The 27,987-nt window shown below is 55.9% G+C and overlaps 2 protein-coding genes across 12 annotated transcripts; one reads left to right on the top strand and one right to left on the bottom strand.

Annotated features, from left to right (window-relative positions):
- The first annotated feature begins 2 nt into the window (after positions 1–2).
- On the top strand, positions 3–24,252 carry Fmnl1 (formin like 1). Of its 11 annotated transcripts, none has more exons than XM_078041946.1 (28): positions 5–657; positions 8,910–8,993; positions 10,758–10,871; positions 11,411–11,484; positions 11,797–11,880; positions 12,115–12,342; positions 12,610–12,627; positions 14,109–14,217; positions 14,788–14,864; positions 15,072–15,165; positions 16,006–16,080; positions 16,353–16,463; positions 17,540–17,689; positions 18,231–18,332; positions 18,492–18,744; positions 18,974–19,270; positions 19,450–19,574; positions 20,175–20,377; positions 20,804–21,038; positions 21,175–21,243; positions 21,799–21,879; positions 21,953–22,082; positions 22,222–22,385; positions 22,648–22,749; positions 22,889–22,984; positions 23,222–23,342; positions 23,493–23,591; positions 23,809–24,252. In XM_078041946.1, exons 1-27 carry the CDS (start codon positions 529–531, stop codon positions 23,582–23,584), a joined length of 3,417 nt encoding a protein of 1,138 aa, XP_077898072.1. In that variant the 5' UTR covers positions 5–528; the 3' UTR covers positions 23,585–23,591; positions 23,809–24,252. The 11 variants fall into 11 exon arrangements, with proteins under 11 accessions (XP_077898073.1, XP_077898075.1, XP_077898070.1 ...); XM_078041955.1 differs by having other exon boundaries at positions 6–657; positions 12,214–12,342; XM_078041947.1 differs by lacking the exon at positions 23,493–23,591 and having other exon boundaries at positions 3–657; positions 23,234–23,342.
- On the bottom strand, positions 24,248–27,932 carry LOC101965544 (uncharacterized; the record flags this gene model as incomplete). The annotated part of the gene is made up of 9 exons (XM_078040990.1): positions 24,248–24,466; positions 24,850–25,011; positions 25,180–25,358; positions 25,550–25,670; positions 25,752–25,823; positions 26,279–26,422; positions 27,273–27,319; positions 27,433–27,657; positions 27,883–27,932. Coding segments are annotated over 9 exons (1,158 nt in total), but the record flags the coding sequence as incomplete, so codon positions are not given.
- Between the last annotated feature and the right edge of the window lie 55 nt (positions 27,933–27,987).

The following is a 27,987-nucleotide window of genomic DNA, read 5'->3' as shown; positions in this document are numbered from 1 at the left end:
CTCGGCCTCGCCTTGGTTGCCTGCGGCTTCGGCAGGTGAAGCGACGCCCGCCGCCGCCTCCACGGCAGGTGAAGCGGCCGGCAGCCCCCTCCCTGCCGCGTCATGGCTGTGGAGGACCCCCGGCCGGCGCCCGGTTCCCGCCCCCTCCCTCCAGCCCGCCCCCCTGGGGCTGGGTGCGCGGCGGTGGCGGCGGACTGCGGTTTGCGCGCACCGGGAGCGACAGCAGAAGTTCGAAAATCGCCGAGGGGGGAGCCCGCGCCGCAGCTTCCTGCCCCCGGCCCAGCCCTCTGGCCCTGGCGGCCTGCAGCCTGACTTCCTCCCCCCACCCTGCAGCTCGCCGCCGCGCTCCCTCGGACGGGGCCACCCCGATGGGACGCCGCGCCCCGACCCCTGTGCGCCGCTGAGCCAAGCGCCCGCGTCGCCGCGAGCTGCTGACCCTCGCCACCTGGGCTGGGAGCCCCGTCCCGGTCCCCTGGAAAGCTGGATTTCCGAGGCTGGAGGCGCCTAGCCGGCTGGGTGGGGACCACCATGGGCAACGCGGCTGGCAGCGCCGAACAGCCCGCGGGCCCTGCCGCGCCGTCCCCGAAGCAGCCGGCCGCCCCCAAGCAGCCGATGCCCGCGGCCGGGGAGCTGGAGGAGAGGTTCAACCGGGTCCTGGTGAGTGTGACCCGCTACGCGCAGGGCGCGGGCGAGGGGCGGCAGGGGCTCGCCACGCGTCCCCGCCCCCGGGGGTTCAGGTGCCGCTTGGAGATCCCCCGCCCAGCGGCTGCCCCCTCCAGGGATGGCAGTGACAGTGGCTTCTTTCAGAGTGACTTAGCACTCCCCCCAAAACTTTCTTCTGCATTCGCCAGTCTCTCTCCCTAGACAACCCTCATGCTCCCCGATCTAAAGGTCCTTAAAATGTCCTGTGAGGAAGATGGGAGCGCAGCGCAAGGGGCCCCCAGGCACTCCCTTCCCCACTGCTCGCAGGCCCAGCCACTGGGTGCGGGTCTCCAGCATTTGCCCTTCTGTGTCTCCGGGTCAAAGATGGAAGGGGTTACAATTTAACCTTCTGGAAGCCGCTGACCTAGAGCAAGTGTTTGGTGTGTTCGGGTGCCCGGGCTGCTGAGTGGGTTGTCAGATCATGCAGAGGGGGGTGTCTGTATTTCTCACGTTCCCCGTATGCCTGGGCAGGTCTCCGGCATCCCCTCCTAGCTACTGAAAGGAGTACATTAGGAAGGGCGGGGTCAGGATGGGTTGGCCACTGACTTGGGGTGGAGCAAAAGTCAGAAGCCCCCTTCCACTGTCACCTGCCTGGGGAATTGGTGTGGGGACGCTGGAGTCTAGCCCACTGCGGAGGGACTCATCAACTCAGGCTGAGCCTGGAGAGGTCAAAATATGTTTGGTGCTGTGGGGACTCCATAGAAGTCAGGGGTCTTTAAGACTGGTGGGCAGAAGTAGGGAGAGGGCAGGGCCACTTGTTCTCACTTCCCCTTCCATACCTCAGCCCTCTTCTCTGCTCCTTTCTCTAATTGCCTGGTGGCCTGTCTGCTGTCAACTGTCCCTTGCTGGATACTTTGTGACAGGAGAATAAGATTGGGCTGTTTCCCAGAGGCACTTCCCAGTCTGGGCAGGCTGGCACTGCAGGTCTGAGGGTGGGGGCTCAAGGCAGGCACAAGGAGCAGAGTAGTGCTGGCTCAGTGCTTGTCCCCACCCTGTCCTAGACATTATTCCTCTCTCTGTCTAGTCATTAAGCCCTACTTGCTAGATCATCTGCAGGGCTAGATCCCTCCTAAGGGTTCCTGAGAGTCACATGCTGCCCCTCCCAGGAGAAGGTTAGGAGGGATCTGGAGGAACTCTGGGGGTGGGGTTCGGTCTATCCTTGTGAAGGAGCCTTGCTTGAAGGGGAAGGGGAGGGACTTTGATGGACACCTCACACCACACTAACCCCAGACTTTCCCCATCTCTCCACCTGTCCCTACTTCCCACCTCCACAGAACAAGGCAAAGCTAAACTGAGCTGAGCAGATGGGGGAGGGGCACATGGAGACACAGTCTCTGGATCCATCAGTGGTGGATCCCTGAACTCCCACTCTGAACTCCCCAGATGGTGGGGCAATGTGTGTCTGTAGGTGGGGGTGGGGCAGGCTTCTTCAGGCCTGAGGTCCAGGCTCCAGGCTGCTCTCTGTTATTCACACTAATGGGGGGAGGAGCCATGGGAGTGAATAATTCAGACCAATGGAAAACCCAAAAGTCAAGTGGTGATGTTCTGATGTAGGTATAGGACTTGATTGCCCTGCTTAGATTTGTGACTGCAATTGACTGCTTGAGCCTGACATAAAATGTCACTGCACACACCCCCACCCCCACCTTGGCCCCCTGCTCTCCTGCCAGTACCAGGGTATGGAAGTAGGGAGGCCCAGTGATCTCAAAGGGTATCCTGGCGAAGAAAGAGTTGGTGCTGGGGAGAAATCTAAGGCAGCAGCACTCATTGGGGGCCCCACTCCTCCCTGACCCCCAGAACCCCAGTGTGTTTACACCATCTTCTTGGGGTGGGACAACCCATGCCTTGTCCTGTTGTGGGCAGAATGAACCCAACCTCAGGTCACTTGGCTAAGAACCTGGTTCTTCTTACTTTCTGTGAACTGGGGCATGAACTCCACCCTGGGGTGACAGCCTTGATCTCTGCCTGTGCTGCCCAGGGTAGAGGCTTTGGGTGAACCCATGGGTCTGGCATTGGTTGTTTCAAGTGGTTCCCATCTGACCACCACCCCTGGGACCAGAGCTGAGTCCTGTTGCTAGTTGATGTTCATGGGAAGAAACTTAGATGACTGGGGGCCACCACCCTCAGGGATCCTCCAATCTTGATGGGAGAAGGTACCTTACCTTGGCTCTAGTCACCTGGCCTCAGGGAACCTCTTTCTTTTGCTTCAGCTTGGCCCCTTCTCTGTTCCTGGTGGTTAATAGGATCCCAGCACCCCTAACTTTTCCTTCTCTCTTACTGGTGAGGCTCCTAGATGACAGGTACTCTCACCAAGGCCCAGAGCCAGGCAGAGGGTACAAGCAGGCTTTTTCCTATGCAAGGGTGAACAGAGGGGCACAACCTTTCCAAGAAGTCTGTGTGAGAGAAGACTGCCCCTGCTTAAAATGCTGATGGGGAGAGAGCGGGTTGAGCCAGGGTTTCTGGCTGCTGCCTTAGCAACCGTGGAGGAGCGATGGCTGCCCAGCCACATGGGCCTGCTGCGATGGTGGGAACACCAGCCAGCCAGGCTCCGAGCTCTCGCCTCTCCTACGCCCAAGCCCAAGGCTGGGTGTCTTCCAGCCCTCGTGCCTTCTCCTTTGAGGCAAGTAGGGTGACAGATCTGGATGACAAGGCATCCTTTACAGGCCTGCCAGAGTGGCATGTGTACAGGACACCCCTGATCTGTCTGGGCAGAGAGGAGCCTGTGGCCTTGGGGTAAAGGGATAAGGGAAGGAGCCTGGGATGATGTCCCAAGGCTGAGAGTGATGCTGGCATCCAAGAGGGGACTGAGCCATTGAAGAGGAATTTGCCCCATGAGGGCCTATCACCTGGGGTGCTCAGACTGGTGTCCAGGGACATGGTCACTTGATCAGGTAGTGTGGGGCACTGAGCCCAGCTGCAGGCAGGGCAAGGTTCCTTGGAGTCCTGCCACCAGGATGGGCCCTTTTCCCTGTGGGCTGGTGGTGAGGAGCAGGCGTGTATGTCTCTAGTCTGACTGAGGTGTGCATCCTTGGCCAGTTCCCTCCAGCGGGTGGGCAGAGGAAGTTTGAGGGCATGTAGCTCAGACCCTGTGCTTCCCACCTCTGGGGTGTCTTCCACAGAAGATCTTAATGAGGTGTGGCCCTGTGGTCAGATTTTGGGCTGGGCAGAGACTGTGGGTGACATTCCCAGGCAGGGCTGGCATATGCTGACCCTGGAAACCCAGGGATGTGGTGGGCATGATTCACAGTGACATCTGGAGCCGTTGGCAAAGAGCTGGGTGAGATGGGCAGGAACAGGTGAGGCTGTTCTTGGTACCACCTCTGCATTTTTTTTTTCCCTTTGGGAATACAGAATTCTAGAAGTCGACTTAGATATTCCTGCCTTTGAGGGAGCAGGGTTTACTCAGGAGAAAGGCAGGGAAGGTTTCTGGGTACTGGGGTCATGAAGTTTAAGGGCTGAATTCTTTCTTTACTCCTCACTAAGCTGCGTGACCTTGGACAAGTTACTTAATTTCCCTAAGCTTCAGTTTTCCTTATGTGTGTAAAAAGACAATGTTAAAGGTTTCTGCCCACCTGCTAGGATTTTTGAGGAGATTCAATCAAGTGCTCAGCACCACGCCTGGCATGGAGCAAGTGTTAATAACTGCTCTTCACTGTGCGGAAGTGAAGCTGGCCTGGTCCTCTCCACCTTGGGGCCCTTCTCCGTGAAGGAGCCTAGACCCTGATTTCCCCTTTCCCGTCTCCCTCACCAAGTGCACCCACAGGTGTCAGGTGTTCCCTAGGAGCCCCCCCCAGATCTCTAGCCATCACAGGCCAGGCTGCCTCCCTGCCATTATGCAGGTCAGCAACGGCAAGGCCCATACTGAAAACTGCCTGGTGGCCGGAAACCACGAGAGGGAGGCCACCTCTCCTGGAGGGTGGGGCAGCGGTGGGGCTAACGGTAGAAGTGTGCACAGGAGGAGGGGGTGGGGAGGCCTCCACTTCCCCTGACAGAGGGCGTGCTGAGGGGGGGGGTTCCCCAGTGAGTAAGAGCACAGTGTGGGTAACAACAGGAAGTGCAGAGCGCTGGGTGGCAGGAAGTGCTGCTGGCTGTTCCTGGTTCCTCAGATGGGGGGACTGGGGCCATGTTGTCTTCAGAAGACCCCTCGGGGCCAGGATCCACACTTCTCATTGTCCCCACGGCCCTTTTTTCCTAAGGAAACCAAGTCTCTTAACCAGCCTGTCTTCTAGAGGTCACCTTGAACAAACCATTGAGCTTCTCCGTGCCTCAGTTTCCCATTTGTAAAATGGGGATGCTAATGGGGTCTGCTTTGCAGCTTGTTGCTGAGGTCTAAATGAGTTAATAGATGTAAAGCACCTAAGATGGCACCTGGCCCAGAGGAAGTGTTTCAGGAGTATTATTATTGTCACCACCATCATCGCTATTGTTATTCTTCTGCCAGCCTGGGTCATGTGGGCAGGGCCGAGTGTCCTGGTTCTCATGCTCCTTGCCTTTTACCTGCCCTGGGTACCCTTGAGCTCAGGTGGGGGAAGCTGTTAGCTTTTGGGGTTCTTAGCACCTAATTCAGGGCAGATCACCCATGGCCTCTCTAAGCCTAGAATTCTTTTTTTTGGGGGGGGGGATGTACTGGAGATTGTACTCAGAGGCATTCAACAACTGAGCCACATCCCCAGCCCTCTTTTTTGTAATTTATTTAGAGACAGGGTCTCACTGAGTTGCTTAGCACCTCACCATTGCTGAGGCTGGATTTGAATTCACGATCTTCCTGTCTCAGCCTCCTGAGCTGCTGGAATCACAGGCGTGCGCCACCACACCCTGCTAAGCCTAAGAGTCTTGTAAGAGTTCCAGAAATTCTATACTGGGATTTTAAGGAGTAGATGCTATTGATTGTTTCTGCAGATGCTTCCAGAGCTTTGAAGCCAAAATAGATAGGGACTGGGAACTGGGGACAGGCCCAGATTCTGGGCCCTCTGGGCTGAGGAACCCCTGTGGAGCTGGCCTGACACTGGGATTGGTAGGTGTCCAAGTTCAGGGGCATCTTGGGGTTTAAAGGGCAGAGGTACTAGGAGGCTCTTGGGTTGGGATGCAGACTCCGCTCAAATTGAAAGCGAAACTGTAGGGTGTGGTCAGTGTCCAGATGTGGCCCGAGCCCTTCAGTCTCCTGGGACAATGCTTTAGAAGTCAATACTCGTGGGGCGGTGTCTGGGGTGGGAGGCTCCAAGCATGAGCCTGCAGGGGCTGGTCTTGGGTGAGCAGAGAGTGGGGTAGCTCTCTGGTAGGTGGTAGGGACATGGAGGGAGGACAGTGGTTCCCACACAGTCTCAGAGCAAGATTCAGCTTCTTTTCTTGATCAAAAGAAAAGAAGAAATAAGTCCCATCTCCCTCGTCATCAGGTCCAGGGCACTGGGAAAGGGGCCTGAGGACCAGTTCATGTTTGACCTTGCCCCTTGGAGACACGCCTGTCTCATCTGTATGTTTCCACAAACTTCTATTCACCCTATTATGCCCTACCTTGGGGTCCCCTGTGGACTCCCCCAACCAACCCTATGTCCCTACATCTGCAAGATTCCTCTTCCCCATACTGGGTCGCTGAAGAACATTATTATGTTGAACCAGAACTTGGCACTCAGCAGTCCCAGGAGCTCTGTGTGGTGGGAGTATGCTCATTTTACGGAGGCAGGAGCCGAGGCTCAAGGAGACCAAGAAGCTGTAGGGTTGGTTTTCTGGAACGAAGCTCCACTTGCTCCACACCACAGTTGCCCCTCTTCTGTCCTCCTCTCAGGTGCCCCTCACACACACACCTGGACTGCCTATCCCTTCCTGTCCTACTCGAGCAACTTCAGCTTTCTTCTTGTCCCCCCAGCCTCCATCCACAATGCTGCCTCCTTTGCTTAGGGCCCAGGTCTGGGGCTCTGATCCTGTTTTCAAGGTGGCCTCACCTCACCCTAAGTGAGTGGCATCTGCTGGCCCCTCTCCCACTCCCTGGGTACTCGTCTCTTCGGTGGGCACTGTCACAGGCGGGGAGCAGCTGCTAATTAGTGCTCAGCGCTGTCAGAGCTATTTCTGATTTCTGAGCCTAATTTTAGCACGTCTGGCAGGCTGGCACGTGGGCCTGGGGCCTGAGGACGGCCAGGTGGGGAGGGAGCAAAGGGGCGCCCTGCCTTCCACCAAAGTGGGGACAGGTGTGCCAGGCCCCAGCAGAGACCTCCCCTCCCCAGTAATAACCCTGGGCTGCCCTTGGGGAGGAGACCAGCACTGTGGCTTAGTCTTCTTGGCTCCCCTCTTACTGGCATTCTGACCTTGGGCCGGTCACTCCACTAATCTGTGCTCGTACCTGTGAGATGGGCATGATGGTACCAACAGTGGTAGAGAAGATAGAAGGCCGTTGGCAACATTCTGGGTGCTGAGTGGTACCTGGCACTATACACACTCAGTCGAAGCTGGCTACTGTGACTGTTGGAGTTGAGATTATGACTGGACCTGCCATTGTGCCATTCCAGAGCCAAACAGGTCTCAAGGGCAGGTGAGGCCCAAGAAGTCCCATGTCAGGAAGTGGTCATCCCTTCTGAGGCTCAGATGCTGGTGCTCAGCCACCTACCCCTGCATTTCCCTCTTCTGTGCCACTGCTCCAGGGTCCTGGCATTGCTTGTCACCTCCTGCTTCCTCCTCTCCCCTCAGCCATGAGGCAAGGCATCTCAGCTCCGCCCTGCCCTTTGTCTCTGTGGGGTGGATGTGGCTTAGAGAGAGACAGAGCAAGGATGGCCTGGTCACCCTCCCCCCCAGGTCTTCCAGCTTGAAAGCCCCTTCCGCAGGGGTCTGGACACAGCAGGAGCTGTTTTAGGCCCTGGCCTGATGGCAGGGAGGACAGAAGTTGGGACTATGGCGGACTCCTCAATCCAGGCTCACTTTAGCAGTGGGGGACAGAGATGACGTACCCCACTTCCAGCTGGCTGGGAGTCTAGTGGGTGGGCAGTTTCACCTCTCAAGTGAGGCCTTGGCCGGAAAGGTTAGGCAACTGGGACTGAGAACACCCAGCTTCCTGTTATCTGAGGATGACTCAAGGCAGTGATTTTTTGGGGTGAAGTCTAGCCAGAGCCCTAGACTTAGGCCCAGCGTTCAAGAGAGGAAGCTGGCTGAGGAGCCTTGGGTGGGTGTGGTCCCTGCTCTGCTCCAGCTGTAGCCTCTCCTCAGAACCCTGTGACTGAGAGTGTGTAGCCTAAACCACAGAGCCGGGGACAGGAGCCCTACAGACTCTGGCCGGGGCTCCCGGGGGGCTCCCACATCACCAGTGGAGACCCTGGCTGAACTGGAAATTCCGCGAGGGCAAGAACTGTCTGACGCACAGGCTGTCAATAAACCTGGGGTTTTCCCTGTTGAGGTGAACTGGCCCTGTCTTCTGAGTCTATTAGGGAGACTCACCATGTCCTGGGGTCCAGGGAGGCCCTGCGGCTGGCAACACTGGGTTGACTCCACAGCCCTGGGCTGGGCTCTACGCTTGCCCTGTGGTGACAGAAAAACTGTGGCTAAGGAAGAGGACCCACACAGAGTTCTGCTGACCTTTCTTAGCTCCTGAGGGGAGTCCCAGCTGGGCCACCAGCATCACAGGCCTAGTGTACTAGCTGTTCCGCCCAGTTCCTGTGACTGAGTGACCTTCCCTGTTCAAATCCCCCCACCTCTGCATCCGTGATGCACCTGCCGGGAACTCCAAGCTTGGATGACATGGCTGCCCTCAGCTCTCTTCCTTCTTGGAGGGGAAGAGGGAGATACAGAGAAGGATGAGGCTTTTGAGTGCCCTGGGCCTAGGCTTTGCTCAGATCCACAGGCCACACCTAAGCGTGGTTGGAGATGGCTCCCCTGTTAGCTTCCCACCTGGATGGGAGGAGAGATGGGGAAACTAGAGCCCAGACGTGTCTGAGGTTCAGCGAGTGCATGCATCTGCCTCATGCTAATTTTTTTTTAGGGAGCTGAGGTGAGGGGATGACAGAGCCCAGGCAGACCTGGATTCAAATAATGGGTCCCTTTTGGGTTGTTGGGCCCGAAGGTGCTGTGTTCTCTGGGCATTGGTTTTCTCACTGGATAACATTGTTTATCTCCCAGGTGAGAGGATGACATATCTTCTAGTGGGTTCCCTGAGAATACCATATCCTCCCCTTCCCTATCATTGTGGGGCCATAGGCTCAGGGTCTTATTTTTTCCCCCCTCCTCAGAACTGTATGAACTTACCCCCGGACAAGGTCCAGCTGCTGAGCCAGTATGACAACGAGAAGAAGTGGGAGCTCATCTGTGACCAGGTGGGTGTCAGGTTGGCTCTGTTACCCATCTGTCCTGGCATTGGGGCATCCTGTCTTGACCAGGCTGATGCTGGTAAGTGGCGGGTACTACCACACTGCCCATGGGGCAAAGCCCATACCTAGAGGCTGGGTTGGCATCTGGGTAGGGTGCTGGGGGTCTCTCTTGGACTCTGAGTTCCCCTCCCTTTGACACCAGTCTCCTTAGAGACCTTGTGAGTCATGAGCAAGAGCTGATAGGAGCTGGGCCGGTTCACTGTCCTGCTGAGCTTCCTAAACAGCCTCCCTCCCCCTCGCTCTTTTCTTCTTCTTCTTCTTCTTCTTTTTTTTTTTTTTAAATTGGCACTGGGGATTGAACCCAGAGGCGCTTACCCACTGAGCCACATCCCCAGTTTTTTTTTTTTTTTTTTGAATTTTATTTAGAGACAGAGTGTCTCTGAGTTGTTTAGGGCCTCACTCAGTTGCTGAGGCTGGCTTTGAACTCGCAATCCTCCTGCCTCAGCTTCCTGAGCCACTGGAATTACAGGTGTGAGCCACCAAGCCCGGCCTTGAGCAGCCTCCCTTGATCCTTCCCACCTGCTTGGGCTGGAGAAGGGAGGTGTCCACCTGGGTCCTACATCTTCATTGAGCCCATTAGAGGGGGCAGGAAGGGACAGGACTCCCTGTCCTTCTGTTCCTTCATATTCAGAGGAGATATAGTCAAGGAGCCACCACAGCCAGCCAGTTTCGACCTGGGTCCCTCAGAGCTTGGTCCAGGCCCTGGGCTTGCCACCCTCACAGCCCACTGGGCTGCTGTGGACGAGGAGGACCCCTCCTAGTTCTGGGCGGGGCGGGGCTTGGCTGCTAGGGGTCCTATAAGGTGGAGGCAGGAGCAACGTTCCAGCGGAGGCTGTGGAGGCTGGGCGTGGGGAGCTGGGGAGCCAGCGCCTCCCCGGGGGCCCACAGAGCCTCCCTCTAATGGACTGGGATGAAATGAGTTGGCCAGGCATCCATCTAGGGCAAGGCTGGGCTGTGGCAGAGGGCGGAGGCCTCTAGAGGCTGTGGAGCTGTGAGTGTGTGTGTGGGTGTGTGTGTGGGTGTGTGTGTGTGTGTGGAGGTGTGGGGGGGCTGAAGGAGTCCTGCTGAAAAGGCTGGGCCTGGCATCTCAGAGGTAGAGACTCAAAGGCTGGAGAAGTAGAGGGTTATGGGGGGTGGCTGGGCACATCCAAGGGGTCTGAGATGGGAGGGATGGGAGCCCTTGCGGGTGGGGGTCTCTGCATGGTCCCTCTGTGGGAGTCTCCCTGCTGTCCCAGGGATAGGGTGGCTGAGTTAGGAGTTGCTTTGTGTAACACAGAAGAGGAGCCCCCACAAGGGCACCTACCAACACAGGGGGACAGGAGTCCTGGGGGAGAGGCCTCAGCCTGCCAGGGTCCCCCTATCACACCCTGTCTGTACTCCCAGCTCTCGTCCAGGGAGGGCAGGGAAGGTGCCGCCTACTGTTCAGGCTGAATCCCCCCTAGCGCTGGGCCTACCCTAGGATGGACCCTTTACATTCTACCCATGGAAACCAGTGGGTGGAAGAGGACTGTGGCCTGGGGAGGCCACAGCAGGAGGGGCAGGCCAGGCCTGGGGCTAGATGGTTTGGGTTTGTGCCATTGGTCCTTCAGAGACATCTTAAGACAGTCTGAGCCCCAGGATAGAGCAGAGGATGGGACACTGGGATGAGAACAGGTCATTGGCCCCGGGGCAGCTCTGACTGGCTCCCTGTGCCCCCATCCATCTCCTCAGGAGCGGTTTCAAGTCAAGAACCCCCCTGCCGCTTACATCCAGAAGCTGAAGAGTTACCTGGATACCGGTGGGGTCAGCAGAAAGGTAGCAGCTGATTGGATGTCCAACCTGGGGGTATATGTCTCCCCTTTTATTCTCTCCTTCCCCCTTGTACCTTCTAGGCTCTGGGCAGCTGGCACAGCCATGTGAATCAACTTGTCTGTGGGTTCGTGTCAGTGTCAGTGTGTGTGTGTGTGTGTGTGTGTGTGTGTGTGTGTGTACCCCATGTGTCCATGCATGGGTGTGTGCATACCCTATGTCTATGTCCCCAGGGTGGTGTGTGGGATGTGCATGCTTAAATGAGTATGTGCCCTGTGTGCTTATATAGGAATGTGTGTGTGTCTATGGGGAGGTGTGTGTGTGTGTCTGTGTATGTGCATTCTGCGTCTGTGTATGTAGCTTGTGTGCACCCTGTGCGTCTATGCATGGGGAGTGCATGCATCCTGTGAGTGTTTATTCTGCTGGGCAGGTGTGTGGAGGTGGTGGGGGAGGCAGAGCGTGAAAGGCCCTGTGTTGGGGGTGGGGAGGGTGGGCATGCTGGCCGCTGCCTCAGGGCTTGATGGCCTGTGGGAAACTGTGCTCCACCCACCACACTCCTTGTTCTTGGCTCTCAGTTCAAGAGGCGAGTTCAGGAGTCCACACAGGTTCTGCGGGAGCTGGAGACCTCCCTAAGGACAAACCACATTGGGTGAGCAAGGGCCTAGGTCCCCTAGGGTCTAGGAGGGCTTCCTCTGACTCCTTCGTAGGCTATGCCTGTAGACCACCTCCTAGTGGGTGTCCAGCCACTCCTCCTTTGCTCCTGCCCATCCTCAGTCGGCAGCTTGGTGCCTGGCTGGACCATGGCCCTGCCTGAGCCCCCAGTACCCCCTGGCATCACTGGGTCTCCTGAGGTTGGATGTGTTGGTGTCTTCCTGGGGAAAGGCCATCCAAGGGCTGTGCTTGTTGTACAACTCGAGCAGGACACTTCCTGGATGGGACTCAGGGAGCCTGTGCCCTACAGGTGGGTGCAGGAGTTTCTCAATGAGGAAAACCGTGGCCTGGATGTGCTCCTGGAATACCTGGCCTTTGCCCAGTGCTCTGTCACGTAAGCCCCCAACCCCACCCTCATGCCACTCTTCGGAGCCTTGATCCATGTGTCCCTCAGCCTCAGCCCACACCTCTGGCCAGTTCCAGTCAGCATAGTTGGAGCCCCCTGGGACCCAGTACTTGGCCCTGCACACCCCTTCCTGAAGGCATGCCCATTCAAGGAGGGATGTCCCCTCACTTCTTGCTGTGCTCAGCCCAGGGCCAAGAACACAGCCTCCTGCTCTTGTCCCAGTTTTTCCTGCAGATCTGGCCCACCTGGCAGTTTCCTCCATCCCCTTCTTAAGTGTCCCCTGCAGTGCTGGCCTCCAAGCCCCTTGCATCGTATCTCCAGGTATGACATGGAAAGCACAGATAACGGCGCCTCCAACTCAGAGAAGAGCAAACCCCTGGAGCAGTCTGTGGAAGATCTTAGCAAGGGGCCACCCTCATCAGTGCCCAAAAGTCGCCACTTGACCGTCAAGTATGTGGTTCCTAAGACAGGGTGGCAGGAGAATGAAGAAGTCACCCCCATGCTGTCACATCTAGACATCTCTATACATGGCCCTGGGGGCTGGGGAGGGGTAACCAAGCATGGGGGACCAGAGTCAGGGCCTCACATAGCACTCAGGACACTAATATGTTAAGGGATGAGCACCTGGGTGGGTCTGGGATGAGGAGGGGCCTTCTGGGGTGGTAGGACCTCTCTTGTACCCATCTAATCCCCTGTTTTCTCCTATGCGGCCTCCAGGTGCCCCCCTTCTCCCCGGTACGTAGCCACCTGGGGGCCGGTGCTTGCCTGGCCAGCTCCCTGGGGGGTGGGTGGGTTGGATGGGGCATTCAGCTGACATCCTTGGGTTCAGCTACTGTGGTAGGTCTCCTTATCTAAATATAGGGCATCCAGCTGGGAGGTGGGAGGAGGAAGGAAATGACCTTGGAGCATCTTGTGGAACCCAGCTTCCAACTTTGGGTTTAGGGAACCAACTGCATATTAACCCCCAAACTCTCACAATATTTCTCTGTTCATTCATTCCCTTACTCGTTCAACAAACATTTTAAAGCACTTACTATGTATTAGGTATGTGGCAGGTACCCATATGTCAGATCACCCTCCTTTGGGGGTTCCATAATTTAGTGGGGAACAATTCAGTGTGACAGGTTGTCACAGAGATGTGGCAACTTTAAGAAGGGAGGTGGCGGGCTGGGGATGTGGCTCAAGTAGTAGCGCGCTGGCCTGGCATGCGTGGGGCGCTGGGTTCGATCCTCAGCACCCCATAAAAGTAAAAAAGATGTTGTGTCCACCGAAAACTAAAAATAAATTAAAAAAAAAAAAAAAAAAAGAAGGGAGGTGGCCACGACCTGGGGCATGAGCAGGGCTACTCAGAAGGGATGATGCTGGAACTATGTCTTAAAGATGGACAGAGGCTGTATAGGCAACAACAGGGGCAAGGAAGGGCAGTCCAGGGGGGAGGAACAGCAAAGACTTAAGCATATTTGTGTCATGACGTAAACGGGTGATGTAGCAAGCAGAGGCGAGGACTTGGGAGGAGGTGGGGCCTCTTAGTGTTGCTGGAAATGTGATAGAATTACCAAGAGGACTGACGTGGAAGTCTCCGTTGGCAGTTCTACAAAAATGAAAACATCACACTTTTTTTTTTTTTTTGGCCAAGAATAATTGAGCACGCACGCACATGTAGTCCTTACTAGGTGCCAAGAGCTGTTCCGAGCTCTTTTCATAGTCCCAGCAACCCTGTCAAGAAGGTGCTATTATTGCCATACCTATTTTACAACTGAGGAAAGTGGGGTACAGGGAGATTAAGTAACTTGCCTAGTACGTGGTGACCTGGAATGTTCTTGAACCACAGCATTCTGCATTCACAATCTGCCTCTCAAGATGGAGATGAGCCCAAGTGGCTACGAGCGCCACCTTGTGGAAAGTCTTCTCATGGCTTCTTCCAAGCCGAATCTGTCTGGCCCCTCTCTCAGTTCTCTCCACCCCAAACACAGCAACTCTTCTTAGTGCTAAGTCCTTGTAAGGGTCTTTGCTTCCTCGACCCACCCTCCCTGCCTGAGGACTGAGGAGGCCCACCTGCCCTCAGTTGGGCTCTTTGGATAGGTAGATGGGAGGCAGTGGCTTAAGGTTCCAAATATGCCCTCTCTTACTCCAGCGATCATCTTATTGGTGGTGGTGGGGGGAGCAGGAAGTTGGGTCTCAGAGCTCTGACCTGTTGTCTTCTGCACCCCACCCAGGATGACCCCTGCCCACAGCAGGAAGGCCTTACGGAATTCCCGTATCGTCAGCCAGAAGGATGATGTCCACGTCTGTATCATGTGCCTGCGCGCCATCATGAACTACCAGGTTGGCTGGTGGCCATGGGACTAGGGGAGCTGGGGAGAGGGGGCTGTCTTCACTGGGGATTGTGCAAATTGCTGATATTTGGAGACCAAATGTCCTTCTCCCTGCTCCCCCCCCCCGCCCCAGCAGGGAACCCTGGGGATCTGGGCTGGTAGGGGATCTTGAGGCTGATGAATCTTGAGGGGATGCCCACATTTTTGCTCCCCCCTTGTCAGATCCCCTTGAGTGCTCCTGGGTGTGGCTGAGGCAAGGACGTGCCTCACCTGGGGGCCAAGCGGAACTGAATAGCAAGGTCCATGGGGAGAGCATTTGGCCGTGTTTGGAGGAACCTGCGGGTGAAGCTTGTCTCTCTTATTTTCTCAGCCCTTAAGGACTCAGCATGTCCAAGGTGGCTGACACTGGCTTTGGAAAAGACAAATTAAAAGAGGGACAGTTTTAGGATCTGGCTGCTGCTGAGGAGATGTGGTCAGATAAGAAAAAAAAAATAACTTTCTAAGCTGAGGGCATTAGAGATCAGAAAGGCACGGCATCAAATATGTAGGAGGTGCTGACGGACCTCTCTTCTCTCCCCAGTCTGGCTTTAGCCTTGTTATGAACCACCCGGCCTGTGTGAATGAGATTGCTCTGAGTCTCAACAATAAGAACCCCCGGTAAGGTTCACGTCCCTAATCTGTCTCCACATGTAGACTCTTCTACTTAACCCCTTGCCTACTCTGTCCCCCAGTTCTCAGGACTGCTGCCCAGACTCATCCTACCTCTGCCGTCAGTGCCCCTGTCCTCCTCTAGCCAGGGCCATGCCCACCCTGGCTATGGGCACTGCTGGTTCCTGAGGGACAACTTGTCCACTCTTTGCCCAGAACCAAGGCCCTGGTGCTGGAGCTGCTTGCGGCTGTGTGCCTGGTGCGGGGAGGACATGATATCATCCTTGCAGCCTTTGACAATTTCAAGGAGGTACCGGAGTCCCCATCCAAACACATACTTGCCCCTGGGGCTAGTAGTTGTAACCTCTGATGGGAGCAGCTGAGGATATTGGGTAGGCATTTGGGGAACCCAGAGGATAAGGAAGTTCTGCAAGGAAGGTACAGAATCAGGTGGGGGCACTGGCTGACTGGGACAGGGACAACTATAGGGATCTGCTAAGCCTCTGATTCTCAGGCTTGCCAGGTCCGAACTGGACTTGATTCTGACATCTTGGGGTTGCGCACTCTGGCTAATAGGCTTGCTAGAGTGGTTGTGTGGGAATATGGTGCATGAGCTGGATGTGTTCCTTCATTCCTTAATGAATGTTTACTGAGGACCTATTATGAGCCAGGCAGGAATGGGACCCTGGGATATATCAGTAAGCAAGAGAAACAAAAAAGCAGAGAAGACATATAATAAACAATGTAATAAATAAGGAAATTACATAGTGTGTTAGGAAATGACAAGTGTTGTAGGGAAAAAGAGACACTGGCTTGGGGGAGAACTGGCTGCAGGGTGGTCAGGGAGCCTCATTGAGAAGGTAAGACTTGAGCAAAGCTGTGAGAGAGGTGAGGGTGGGTGTGGTCATTGTTGAGGCAGTTGGAACAGCACGTGCAAAGGCCTTGAGGCGGGAGTGTGCCCACGTGCAGAGTAAGTGTACAAGAGGGCTCTGGGAGGGGACTGAGCGAGAGTGGAGTTTGCAGCAGAAGACTGACATGGCTTAGCTTAGATATATCTGATGAGGACCTTGTAGCCGTACAAGGGTGACAGCCAGGATGGCTTAGGAGAGGTGTTACTGGGTTCTCAGTGAGCACCATTCCCCCTACCCAGGTATGTGGGGAACAGCACCGCTTTGAAAAGCTCATGGATTATTTCCGGAATGAGGACAGCAATATCGACTTCATGGTGAGCTTAGGAGGCTGGCTGGGGCCCAGGCCAGGCCCTGTTGGGTTCAGGGAGTGGCTGGGCTCTGGGTTCTGCCCCAGTAAAGCATGAGGGCTGACTGGCCAGTGGGGAAGGAGTGGGTGTTGGGGGGAGAGGGCTAGATTGGGGACATAGAGGTGACAACACTGTGTTAGTGGAGTAAATACTATGGAGAGGTAGGGAGACTTGGGGATAAATGGAGGTTGAGCACCCCCTACTTAGAGGATCACAGACTTGCTCTCCTGGACCCCCAGGTGGCCTGCATGCAATTCATCAACATTGTGGTACACTCGGTGGAGAATATGAACTTCCGTGTCTTCTTGCAATATGAGTTCACTCATCTGGGTCTGGACTTGTACTTGGAGGTGAGCACTGCACTCCTTCCCCTTCCCCCGACATAACCATCAACCAACACAGATTTTGGCCAGCTGGTTGGCAGATCTGGGTTCAGATCCTGGCTCTGCTACTTCCTAGTCATGTGATCTTGGATAGATCTGTTCCTCTCTCTGAGTTCCTCTCTCTCAGTTTTCCCATCTGTCAAACAAGAAAATCATAGAAGTAATAATGACTCTAATGTGTAGAACAATGCCCAACACAGGATAGGCACTCAGTCCAGCAGCTTTTGTGGCAGGCACTGGAATACACTCCAGTGGCCCTGGGTCTGATTCTGGGAGTACCAGCTCAGATAGCCACTCTCACTCTAGGACATAATAGGGAGCCCACAGATATTAGGCAGGAAGGTCTGGGTCCTGGGAAGGTGGGCAGGGGTCTTGGGGCTTCTTGGCCCAGCCTAAGCAGAGAAACTGCAGCTTCTGCCCAGATTCCTTTTAGAAGGTTGGCTGGAGCAGTAGGGCCTCTGGGATTGGATTTTTGAAAGCCAAGATTGACAAAGGTGAAAAGCAGTCTCAATTTATATGTATGTACAGTGGAATATATTCAGCCATAACAAAGAGACATAGTACTGACAGGTTACATGGACAAGCCTTAAAAACATCACCTTAAGTAAATGAAGCTAGACACAAAAGGCTACATATGTGATTCTTTATATGAAATGTCCAGAATGTATAAATCCATAGAAATAGGAAGTAAATGAATGAAAAAAAAAAAAAGATAGTAAGTAAATGAATGGTTTCCAGGGGGTAGGGAGGAGGGAATAGGAGTGACTAATGGGGTATAGGATTTTTTTTTTGGGGGGGGGAAATGTGATGAAAATGTTCTGAAATTAGATAGTGATGATGACAACCTTGTGAACGTACTAAAAACTCTTGAAGCATATACTTTCAGATGGTGAATTTTATCGCATGTGAATTATATCTCAATAAAAAAATAAAGAAAAAGGCAGGCTAGGGTTCAGGCCCCTTCCTCTGGGTCCCAGTAATGGTGAATGGTCAGAAAGACCCCCGGAATTAGGCCTCACCCTGCTCATTCCATCTGGGGACAGAGGCTTCGGCTTACGGAGAGTGACAAGCTGCAGGTGCAGATTCAGGCATATCTGGACAACATTTTTGATGTGGGTTCGCTGTTGGAGGACACTGAGACCAAGAATGCTGTGCTGGAGCACATGGAGGAGCTGCAGGAGCAAGTGGCACTGGTGAGAGCTGGTCCTGAACCCAGCCCAGCGCGTAATAAGCCCTCTGAACACTTATGTCTCAGGGTCCTAGGGCCTGAAGGCATAATAAGGTACTGAAGGGCAAGCACTGTTCTGGATGTGAATTGGAGGTGGCTGTCCTTCTAGCCCCTGAGTTTGGCCTGAATCCAATTCCTGAGTCCTTTGGGTGTCTTTCTCAATGAGTATTCAGCGAGCTCCTGCACCGTGTGGGATTTATGTGAAAGGCAGGCGCCACCTCCACAGATGCTCAGACCCCAAGCTTTGACTTGGAGGAACTGGGTGCCCGGGGTCCCTCCTAGCTCAGTCTCCTCCTTCCCACCCACCTTTCTCATCGGTGGTCCTTAGTTTCCCCTCCTCTTACTGAGGTTCAAGTACCAGGCTCGGCCCACCCTTGGCACGCGGGGCTGAGCGGATCTGGGAGCCTCCCCCAGCTCCAGGCAGGCTTGCCTGATGCCGCCCCCTCACCGGCGGTGCCAGTGCTGCCTGGCCGCGGGTGGTAGCTCACCATGTGCCGGTGCTACAGCTGACAGAGCGGCTTCGGGACGCAGAGAACGACTCCATGGCCAAGATTGCTGAACTGGAAAAGCAGCTAAGCCAGGCCCGCAAGGAACTGGAGACCCTGAGGGTGAGGCTGGGGTTTGGACTGGGGTGGGCTCCTAAGAATAGGCTGGCTGGGGTTTCTGGGCTTGACAGCTCCTCCCTAACCCTGGGAAAGGATGGAGACTTTGTGCCACGGAGCCTGGAGCCTGCCGGTGGGCACTGATTCCTTCCCTGGGGCTTGCAGGAACGCTTCAGCGAGTCAACCCCCATGGGCATCTCCAGACGTCCCCCGGAGCCTGAGAAAGTGCCTCCTCCCGCCCCGGCACGGCCCTCCGCCCTGGAGCTGAAGGTCGAGGAATTGGAGGAAAAGGGGTTAATCCGAATCCTGCGGGGGCCCGGGGATGCCGTCTCCATTGAGATCGTCCCAGTCACTGTGGCAACCCCAAGCGGCAGTGATGCTCCTACTCCGGCGTTGCCCAGCTGCTCCCCCAGCCCAGGTGCGCGGGAGCTTCAAGCTGGGGTGGGGTGCGGTGGGGGCGGGGGATCAGGGCCTGGAAGGGGAACCTGGGGCCAGGTCTGGCACTCAAGAGTCAGCTGAGGGCGGTCTGGGTTGTGGGTGTGGCTCAGATAGGCGCAGGTAAGTCACAGGGCAGGGAGGCGGACCTGAAACCACCTAAGCCACGAAGTTGACTCGCTCCTCCCCCGCCCCGCCCTCGCTGGCTTCAGATCTCCCACCTGCAGCAGAGCTGGCTCCTGGAGCAGCACCGCCCGCGCCACCACCCCCACCGCCTGGCCCCCAGTTCCAACAGGAAGCCCCTCCCTCGACGCCCCCACCGGCCCCGCCCCTCCCGGGTAGCCCAGAGCCCCCGCCTGCACCACCGTTGCCAGGAGACTTACCGCCCCCACCCCCACCGCCTCCGCCGCCACCTCTCGGCACTGACGGACCAGTGCCACCGCCGCCCCCACCGCCGCCCGGAGGTCCCCCTGATGCCCTTGGAGGGCCTGGCCCAGAGACGAGCTTAGGTGAGTGGAGTGGACCCCCTCGAGCCCAGGGCTTGGGGGAGATGAGTAGAGCCCCAGCCTCAGTGTCCTCCAGGACCCTCTGTCCAGGGGCTTCCTACTGCCTCCTGCTGCCCTGTCAGGCCTTGCTGGGCTGGTTGCCTCTAGCGCCCCCAGTGCTCACCACTCCCTCCCGGCCCCAGGAGTGAAGGCCAAGAAACCCATCCAGACCAAGTTCCGGATGCCACTCTTGAACTGGGTGGCCCTGAAACCCAGCCAGATTACAGGCACCGTGTTCACAGAGCTCAACGATGAGAAAGTGCTACAAGTGAGTGCACCTGTCTTGCTCCTAGTGTGGGCATCGAAGAGGTGGGGGCTTGCCAGGATCATGGGGGTGGTCATCTCCACCCAGTTTTACAGAAGTGGAGATGGGCAGAGCATTAAGCTACACTGCCTTGGTGCATTGGTCTAGTAGGCAGTGGTATACTGACCTCCCTGGAGTCTTTACCCTCCTTTCCTATAGAGGGGCATATCCCTCTCCTTTCAGGCCCTTTTCCTGCCACTTCTTCACAACCAGGACCTTAGCCCTCTTGATTCCACTTTCAGTTTTCCAAAAGGGATGTGTTCCATTGCTTCTGAGCCACTGATCATTCTGTACCCTTTGCCCTTCCCTTTTCCCTGATGACCAGTTCACTCCTTTCTTAATGGTCCAAGGCTGGGTCTTCTAGGCTGGGTGGTTCTCTTCTTCCTCAGTGTTCCTTGTGCTTCTCCTGTATCACGGCCTATGTTCTATTTGGGTTATTGCTTTGTCTCTCTGCTGATAGCCTATCAGAGCTGAACCAGTGGTTCTATCCTTGAACACAGTGCTCACTCGGAGTGTGCCAGACCTTGGCCCCAACCAGCCCCACCTTCTCCCCCTGTACCCTAGGAGCTGGACATGAGTGACTTTGAGGAACAGTTCAAGACTAAGTCTCAAGGCCCCAGTCTGGACATCAGTGCTCTCAAGGGCAAGGCAGCTCACAAGGCCCCCAGTAAAGCAACACTCATTGAGGCCAACCGGGCCAAAAACCTGGCCATCACTCTGCGCAAGGGCAATCTGGGGGCCGACCGCATCTGCCAGGCTATTGAGACGTGAGTACCCTGCTCTGGGCTTTTGGCAGCTCAGCCCCTCTTCTAGGCTGGGATCTTCAGGCAGAGCCTAGTAAGAGCCCCTGCTGGGGGACAGAGCCTATAAGCTTCATTGGAACCGTGGACAGGGAACTGTATTTCCATTTTTAGGTTAAGAAAACTGAGTCCAGGCCTAGATTGGGACATCCCACTCCCTTCTTGCCTCTTTGGCAGAGAGATTTATAGTAGGGCTTCTGCCATTGATGAATGATGGGGACCTGGGCTCCCAAACTCCCATTTTCTCGAAACTCCTACTTCTTGTTCTCTGAAGCTGTCAGCAAATAGTAAATATTTAAGTTCATTTATTCAACCAAAGGAGGGAATGTAGTCTTGTTCTCTGGGCTGGTGGATATGGGGTTTAAACGGCTGGCTCCTCTGCTCATCCATCAGGTATGACCTGCAGGCTCTCGGCCTGGACTTCTTGGAGCTTTTGACCCGCTTTCTGCCCACGGAGTATGAGCGCAGCCTCATTGCCCGCTTTGAGCGGGAGCAGCGTCCCTTGGAGGAGCTGTCGGAAGAGGACCGCTTCATGCTACGCTTTAGCCGCATCCCACGCCTGCCGGAGCGCATGTCCACGCTCACCTTCCTGGGCAACTTCCCGGATACGGCCCAGCTGCTCATGCCGGTGTGGGCGGGGCGGGCAGGGCAGTGTGGCCTGGGCTTTGGGTGGGGGGAGGCATCTCTCAGCCCAGGCTTCATCTGGGAGACCTGAGCCTCTTGATGAGGGTGCCTCCAACTTACCTCCCCTGTCTCACCTCCAGCAACTGAATGCCATCATTGCAGCCTCAATGTCCATCAAGTCCTCTGACAAACTCCGGCAGATCCTAGAGGTGAGAGCCCAGGGCAAGGGGCCCAGAGGCTGGGCCCATCCTGGCCTCTTCTAAGCAGTGTGAGAAGGCCCCACCTACATAGTGTACAACAAAGATAATGTTCCCACTTCTCATGTACATGCTTTGAAAGACAAAACTAGATCTGGGTGAGGATTGGTGACAGCAGCCATGCCTTTAACAGGGTATCTGAGACCCTGCCAGAGGGGTCAGCCCCTCTGGGTATTGCTGTGTGAGCAGCAGTGGACCATCCCAGGAGGGGACCAGTAGTAATGGTTGGCAAAAGGGTGACAACCCCTAGGAGGGGAAAGTGGCTGCCAATTTTGGGTTGGACCAGCAAAGGGCAAAATTGGATATGTTCATGGGTTAACCATGCACACATGTGAAACGTGCATACACACAAGTATGTGTGTCATGGAGAGAGAGTTCCATTCAGAAGTGTGGTAGGCTGTGTGTGTGCAGGCTCACTTTTCGTCACCTTTTTTCTTGTGTAATGTTTACTTAAGGGGCTTCCCCAGCCCTGGTACCCTATTGAGTCTCTTCCCCTGCCTCTCCCAGATCGTCCTGGCCTTTGGCAACTACATGAACAGCAGCAAGCGTGGGGCAGCCTATGGTTTCCGGCTCCAGAGTCTGGATGTGGTGAGGTGGGGGGCCTGGCATGGGGGCTGGGGGCTGGCTGGTGGCCTGTGGCTTACAACAGGTCTTTGCTCAGCTGTTGGAGATGAAGTCGACTGACCGAAAGCAGACACTGCTGCACTACCTGGTGAAGGTCATTGCTGAGAAGTACCCACAGCTCACAGGCTTCCACAGTGACTTGCACTTCCTGGACAAGGCAGGCTCAGGTATAGAGCAGCCAGGGCCCTGAGCAGGCAGGAGTTCAGGCCGGAGGCCACTGGGAAGCAAGGGGACTGCAAGATGTAACTGGGTAGGAGTGCTGCCTCTCAGATTCCTTGAGTTCACGCTGCCCTGCCTTCCACCCAGTGTCCCTGGACAGTGTCCTGGGGGATGTGCGCTCCCTGCAACGAGGCCTGGAGTTGACACAGAGGGAGTTTGTGCGGCAGGATGACTGCTTGGTGCTTAAGGAGTTCCTCAGGGCCAACTCTCCCACCATGGACAAGCTACTGGCAGACAGCAAGACTGCTCAGGTGGGCTGGGGCTGGCCTGATCTGGAGCCAGGGAAGTTGGGTTGGGGAAATGAAGGAGTCCTTGCCATTGGATCACTAGGTGGGGGTGTATAGCCCAGGTCTGGAGGGGTGTGGCCACAGCTGGGACCCTTTGGGGATGAAGCAGAAGTGAAGGGCCACCTGCCTGGAGGAACAGATGAAGTAGCCAATGTCCTGAGGAGGTACAGAGTGGCATCAGGCTCTGAGGAGCCCATGCTAACAGGGCGATGGGCTGTGCCAACAGGAGGCCTATGAGTCTGTGGTGGAGTACTTCGGAGAAAACCCCAAGACCACATCCCCCTCCATGTTCTTTTCCCTCTTCAGCCGTTTCATCAAGGCGTATAAGGTACATATGTGTGGTGGTGGGCTGGGAGCCCTGAAGCCTTTCTGCATGGGCAGTGGGAAGGGCAGAGGCTGCTTCTCTCTTGGGTGGGACAGGGTAGGAGTAAGGACTGCCCTCACTGAGAATTGCCTTTGTCTCTCAGAAAGCTGAGCAAGAGGTGGAACAATGGAAGAAGGAAGCAGCTGCCCAGGAGGCAGGTGCCGACACCCCAGGCAGGGGGGAACCCCCAGCACCTAAGGTATGCAGCTGCTGCTGAGCCTGGTTCTGGGATGCAGGGATGCAAGGTATCCTCACACTCTCTGGCCCCATCCCCATCCCCATTGTTAGGGACAGACCCTTTTCAAAGACAGTGCCCTAGGAGTCAGGGATCGGAGTGGGATCCTTTTGTTCCAGTCACCTGTCCTTGCTGTGAGGCACTAGAATTGAGTGGGGTGGAGGGATCCTGGAATTGGAGCTATATATACATCTCCTTCAGTCTCCACCCAAGGCCCGTAGACAACAGATGGACCTCATATCTGAGCTGAAACGGAAGCAGCAGAAGGAGCCACTCATCTATGAGAGTGACCGTGATGGGGCCATTGAAGACATTATCACAGGTGAGGGCTTGGCCAGGCACCTGTTCTGTCCTTCTAAGCTGTTCTTTGGCTGGACCTGGACCAGGGGTCTGGCTGCCTTACTGCCTCTTGCTACCTTTTCTGTTTTTCTTTCCTTTTTCCTTTCTCTACCCCCTACCCCTTCACCCTCAGTGCTCAAGACAGTGCCCTTCACCGCCCGCACTGGCAAGCGGACATCCCGGCTCCTCTGTGAGGCCAGCCTGGGAGAGGAGATGCCCCTCTAGCCCCCAGGTACCTGTCACATCGCTGCTGACAGTTCTGGGACCCTTCTGTGCTAGTGCATGGCTGGAATGTATTGCAGGGCAGATGGGAGGTCTGGCAAATGTAAACAGTGCCCCTTCCCCTAAACACACAACCTGGGTTCTCAGAAGGCTGAGCATGTACCCTGGAGCTTGGTCCCAGCTCTGGGCAGACTCCTGAAGGGCTAACTATCTCCTTTGGTTGCCAGATCTACGGAACCAGCCTTACATCCGCGCAGACACAGGCCGTCGCAGTGGTCGTAGGCGCCCTCCAGGACCCCCCCTGCAGGTCACCTCTGACCTTTCGCTGTAGCCTATTTCTGCAGGTGTATTCTGTAGGGGGTGCGGTTGTGGACAGGCTGGGGCTCAAGGAAGGTGGGCCTCTGGGCAGCCCCTCCTCCTGCTGCCTGGCACCTTGGCCCTCCTTAAAGGGGCCAGCACAGCCTCCTCCTGTTGGAGGCAGAATCGCCTGGTCTCAATCCTCAAATGCTGCTTGCAGCACCCCTCCCCCAATAGCCATACTTAGCCTGAGCGGAAGCCTGGCCTGTAACTTATAAAGTGCACCTTGCCCTCCCCCATGAACTCCCACCCCCAAAGACTCTCCTTGGACCATATTTTTATACAAGATTAATAAAGATGTTTGCAAAAAATCAGTGTCCGTTCGGTGCCCACTCCCATTTCACAGAGCCGGTTTCGCTCAGCAAACGCTTTACTTGTACAAGCTCTTCACAGCTTGTTTCTGCAAAGAGGCTGGTGAAGGGGAGAAGGGTTGCTTCTGCACTAGAGTCGCAGGGGACAGAGCCCGCTTTGAGAGGCCTATTTGCTCCAGCGACTCGTCCACGTACCCTGCGGGAGGGCGGAGGGAGCACGTGGAGGGTGTAGCCGGCAGTTCGGAGATGTGGAGGGTGTAGCCAGCAGCTCGGAGATGCGGAGACTCGCCGGATTAGCACCTCCTAGGTCCGCCTTGCTGCTGCCCCCCACTTCCGCTGGGGCCTCCTACCTGGATACCTCGCCCCCTTTTCCTTTGCGGGTCCTACTTTAGTCACGCCTCCCTCTGCGCCTGCGCCTACTCCGTCCCCGTTTCTTTCGGTGTGCTCCCACTCTTCGCCTGCCGCCCGCCAGTCCCGCCGCCGCCGCATCTGCTTTCCCGCCTCCGCCCCATCTGCCCTGTCCTGATTCTCCCCGGCCCGCCCGCCCTTCTCCGGCGGAGCCCCTGGTCTGCATCGCCAGCCCAGCGCGCCTGCTCTCACCTGGGCTGAGCGGTCCCAGGTTGGGCAGGAGCTTGGAGCGGCCGGGCTGGTGGGGCTTGGGAAGGCGGATGTCGGGGGGGCCGGGGATTCGGCTCCGCGTCCTGCATTCTGGCCGCATCCGCCCGGCCAGTTTGGGTATCTGAGAGTAGGGGTTGCGCGCACCTGGGGCAGGCGCCCGGCAGGAGAAGGAGGAGGGGATAGTGGTGCCGGGAGTGGGTCCTCGGAGGCCAGAGGTGGTGGCGGGGACTGTGTGTGACCGGAAGAGTCCCCTCTCCAGTGGCCCCCAGCCCTGCGCCTCTGGCCCCCGGCCTCTACCCCCTGAGCGCGCACTCGGTTTGCACAGTGTGTGCAGCGAGCGCGCTAGCTCCGTGTTGGAGAGGCCGCTGACGCGCGCCGCCTGACAGAAGAAGTTGAGGCCAGCGTGGGCGCGCGACGGCCGGCCCTGGCCGCGGGCCCGACCCCTACAGCCCGGGCTCAACTGCAGAGCCCTCTGCTTCTTGAAGTAGTAGCTTGAAGGAGAGAAGTGGGGTATCCGTTTTAGACAGTGCCTCCTTCGTCCCCTCCATCTCACAGGCTCCGAAACTCAAGGAGAACAGTAAGCCACTTGTCTTTGTCTGGGGTGGCTTGGGGCCCAGGAAAAGGGCCCAGAGTTCAGGGCTCCTATCTTTGGGGCTTGGGATCTAGGGACGGTTGTGCCCACCTCATCACCTCCTGTGCGGACTTGGAGGGCACAAAGCCCTGGCTAAGCAGTTTGAACAGGATCTCTATGAACAGGGTCTTTAGGCTCTTGGAGTCACAGATCCGACGGTTTCTCACTTGCCCTGGGGACAGCAAAAATGAGTGTGAGGAGAGGCCTCCTCCCCAGGCCAGGCCCACTCCTGCCACACCAGTCTTGTGCTCACGCATGCATTGAGCCACATAATGGTTGTCAGTGAGGACACCCAGGAAGTCTTTGAAGCTTACGATTCCATCACCTGGAACGAGAGAGAAGGATGATGCAATGGGTGCCTGCCCCTGAAGAAGGCTTGCCCTGTATACACAGACTCAGGGTTCCCATGTGTGTGGTTCACCTTGCTGTCTGCCTCTCCCTGCCTGCCCTTCCAGGATGTTTCAAATTGTTCATCTGAAGCCCAAAAGGTACACACATAGCATGAAAGTTGCCCTGTGCAATGTGGATATCCAACTGGGTCCACAGAGAAGCTAAAGGTAGACCCTAATTTGAGTAGGGGAGAAATAGCCCTTGAGTTGGGGCAGCCACATGTCAGGATAAGAATTAAATCAGCAGCAATGTTTAAAGGCCATGAGATAATGATGATGAGGACTCTTTTCCCAGGAGAGGGAACTTTAAAGTACAACTAGGGAGGAATGTTGTGGACAGGAGACTACCTGGAGGTGGGAGAGTGCAAGAGGGCAGAGATGGGACACCCACCATCCAAGTCTGCCAGCCGAAGAGCCTCACACATCTCCTGAGGGCCCAGTTGGATACCCACATTGCGCAGGGCAATTTTCATGCTGCGCATGTCCACGGTTCCTGTTGGGCTGCAGCTGAACAGTTTGAAGATATCCTGGAAGGCTGAGGGTAGAGGGGAGCAGGCAGCAAGGTGAACAGCACACATAGGAACCCTGAGCCCTAAGATCTGCCTATTGCAGCTAAGGTGGAACATCTGATGCCTTAGGTTACCTCAGCCCCCTGGACATATATAACTTTTAATACAAATAACAGTAGTGGCAGCTTTGTATTGGCACTTTAGTGCCCATTCAGTCTTAAAATTCAAACATGAGTCTTGGACATGTTTATATGAAAAGCATTCAAAACTCATGTTCAAGGTCATACCTGGTAGTCTGACTAACTATGATGCCCTGGAACCCTGCTGGGGCCCTGTATATCGCAGGCACTGAAAAGTGTTGATGTAGAAAATTATTCTGCTCTGAAAGGCCCCTGCCAACACCAGGATATATCTTTGAGGAACACCTGGGAAGTGATTCTTTCTACTCTTGCACTCCCCACTCATAGCCTAGATCCTAGGCAACAGGGGAACTCATTCTTTTTTTCACCCTGTCTCCTTCTTTCCCTCTTCCCTTCTTCCTTTCTATCTTGCCTATCTGTCCATTTGTTCAGCCAATGTATCCATCCAAATACCATCATTTCCTATCCAACACTCCATCCAGTTTTCCTTCCTATGCATGCGCGCCCGCGCGCGCGCGCGCACACACACACACACACACACACACACACCAGGCACATCAGTGAATTTCAGTTTGTAGAGATGAACAAATTTATATTGGCATGGAGGGAAGGTTATAAATACTGGCTTCTTGCAAGGTTTACAGATACTGACTCCAGCTTCAGGGCAGAAAACCTCTCATAGTTCTGCCCTAAGCACCCCTAATTTCCCTCCCTACTCCCAGCCTAGGACTCTCACCTGTCAGCTGCCGGGGTGTCAGGGGCAGGAGATTCTCATCTGTCATGCTGCCCCAGGGGGAAGAGGTTGGTCAGGTCTTGGCACCTGCTGCAGAGAGATGCCAGGGCCAGGCAGGCCTTACCCAAACCCAGTGCCCCCGGTCTGGCTTCCCCACCCTCACCTCTGAGATCTGGCATCTGCTCCTGACCAAGCTGGGTGGGCAGCCACAGGGCTCTTGAATTCTTTTGCCCTCTGTGTAGTCTGCTCAGTCTTTGTGACTATGGCTTCTGGTGGCTCTGTCTGGGTCATTTGGGCAGTGTGCAGCTGACACCTCCCTTTCTGCACCCTGCTGGACTGCTCCTCACCTCGATCTTGTGTGAGCAGCCTTCGAGGCTTCTGTGGAGGCCTTAGAGGCATGGAGAAGACAAAGCAGAGGGGCTCAGGCCACTGGAATATGTTGACTCCAGGGGATCTGGGACCAGGCCTGTGGGTGTGTGCAGGTCTACCTCCTCCCATGAGGTACCCATAACCCTCCCTCCAAGAGGTTCTGAGGGCAGGGCTATGCAGTGATACTCCCCCCACCACCTCTGGTGAGGGAGGAGGACCCTCCTCCAACCCTGATCACCTGTACCTTTTCTGTGTGGGTGGGGATCTCTTGGTCTTCTGCCTTCTTCTGCCTGAAAGGCAGAGTCACAGGCTCTGAGGCTGCTCCAGTGCCCCAAACCTATAGCCCCCA

The sequence above is a fragment of the Ictidomys tridecemlineatus genome, chromosome 3 (assembly GCF_052094955.1).
Source record: "Ictidomys tridecemlineatus isolate mIctTri1 chromosome 3, mIctTri1.hap1, whole genome shotgun sequence".
Lineage (NCBI taxonomy): Eukaryota > Metazoa > Chordata > Mammalia > Rodentia > Sciuridae > Ictidomys > Ictidomys tridecemlineatus.
The sequence above is the reverse complement of the archived record's forward strand: the minus strand, read 5'-3'. Positions and strand labels throughout refer to the sequence as shown.

Coding starts and splice junctions, on each gene's coding strand:
- Fmnl1 (XM_078041944.1), top strand. CDS start 529: ATGGGCAACGCGGCTGGCAGCGCCGAACAGCCCGCGGGCCCTGCCGCG. Junction 14,865..15,071: donor CTCAACAATAAGAACCCCCG/GTAAGGTTCACG, acceptor CTCTTTGCCCAG/AACCAAGGCCCTGGTGCTGG. Junction 19,575..20,174: donor ACGATGAGAAAGTGCTACAA/GTGAGTGCACCT, acceptor CCTGTACCCTAG/GAGCTGGACATGAGTGACTT.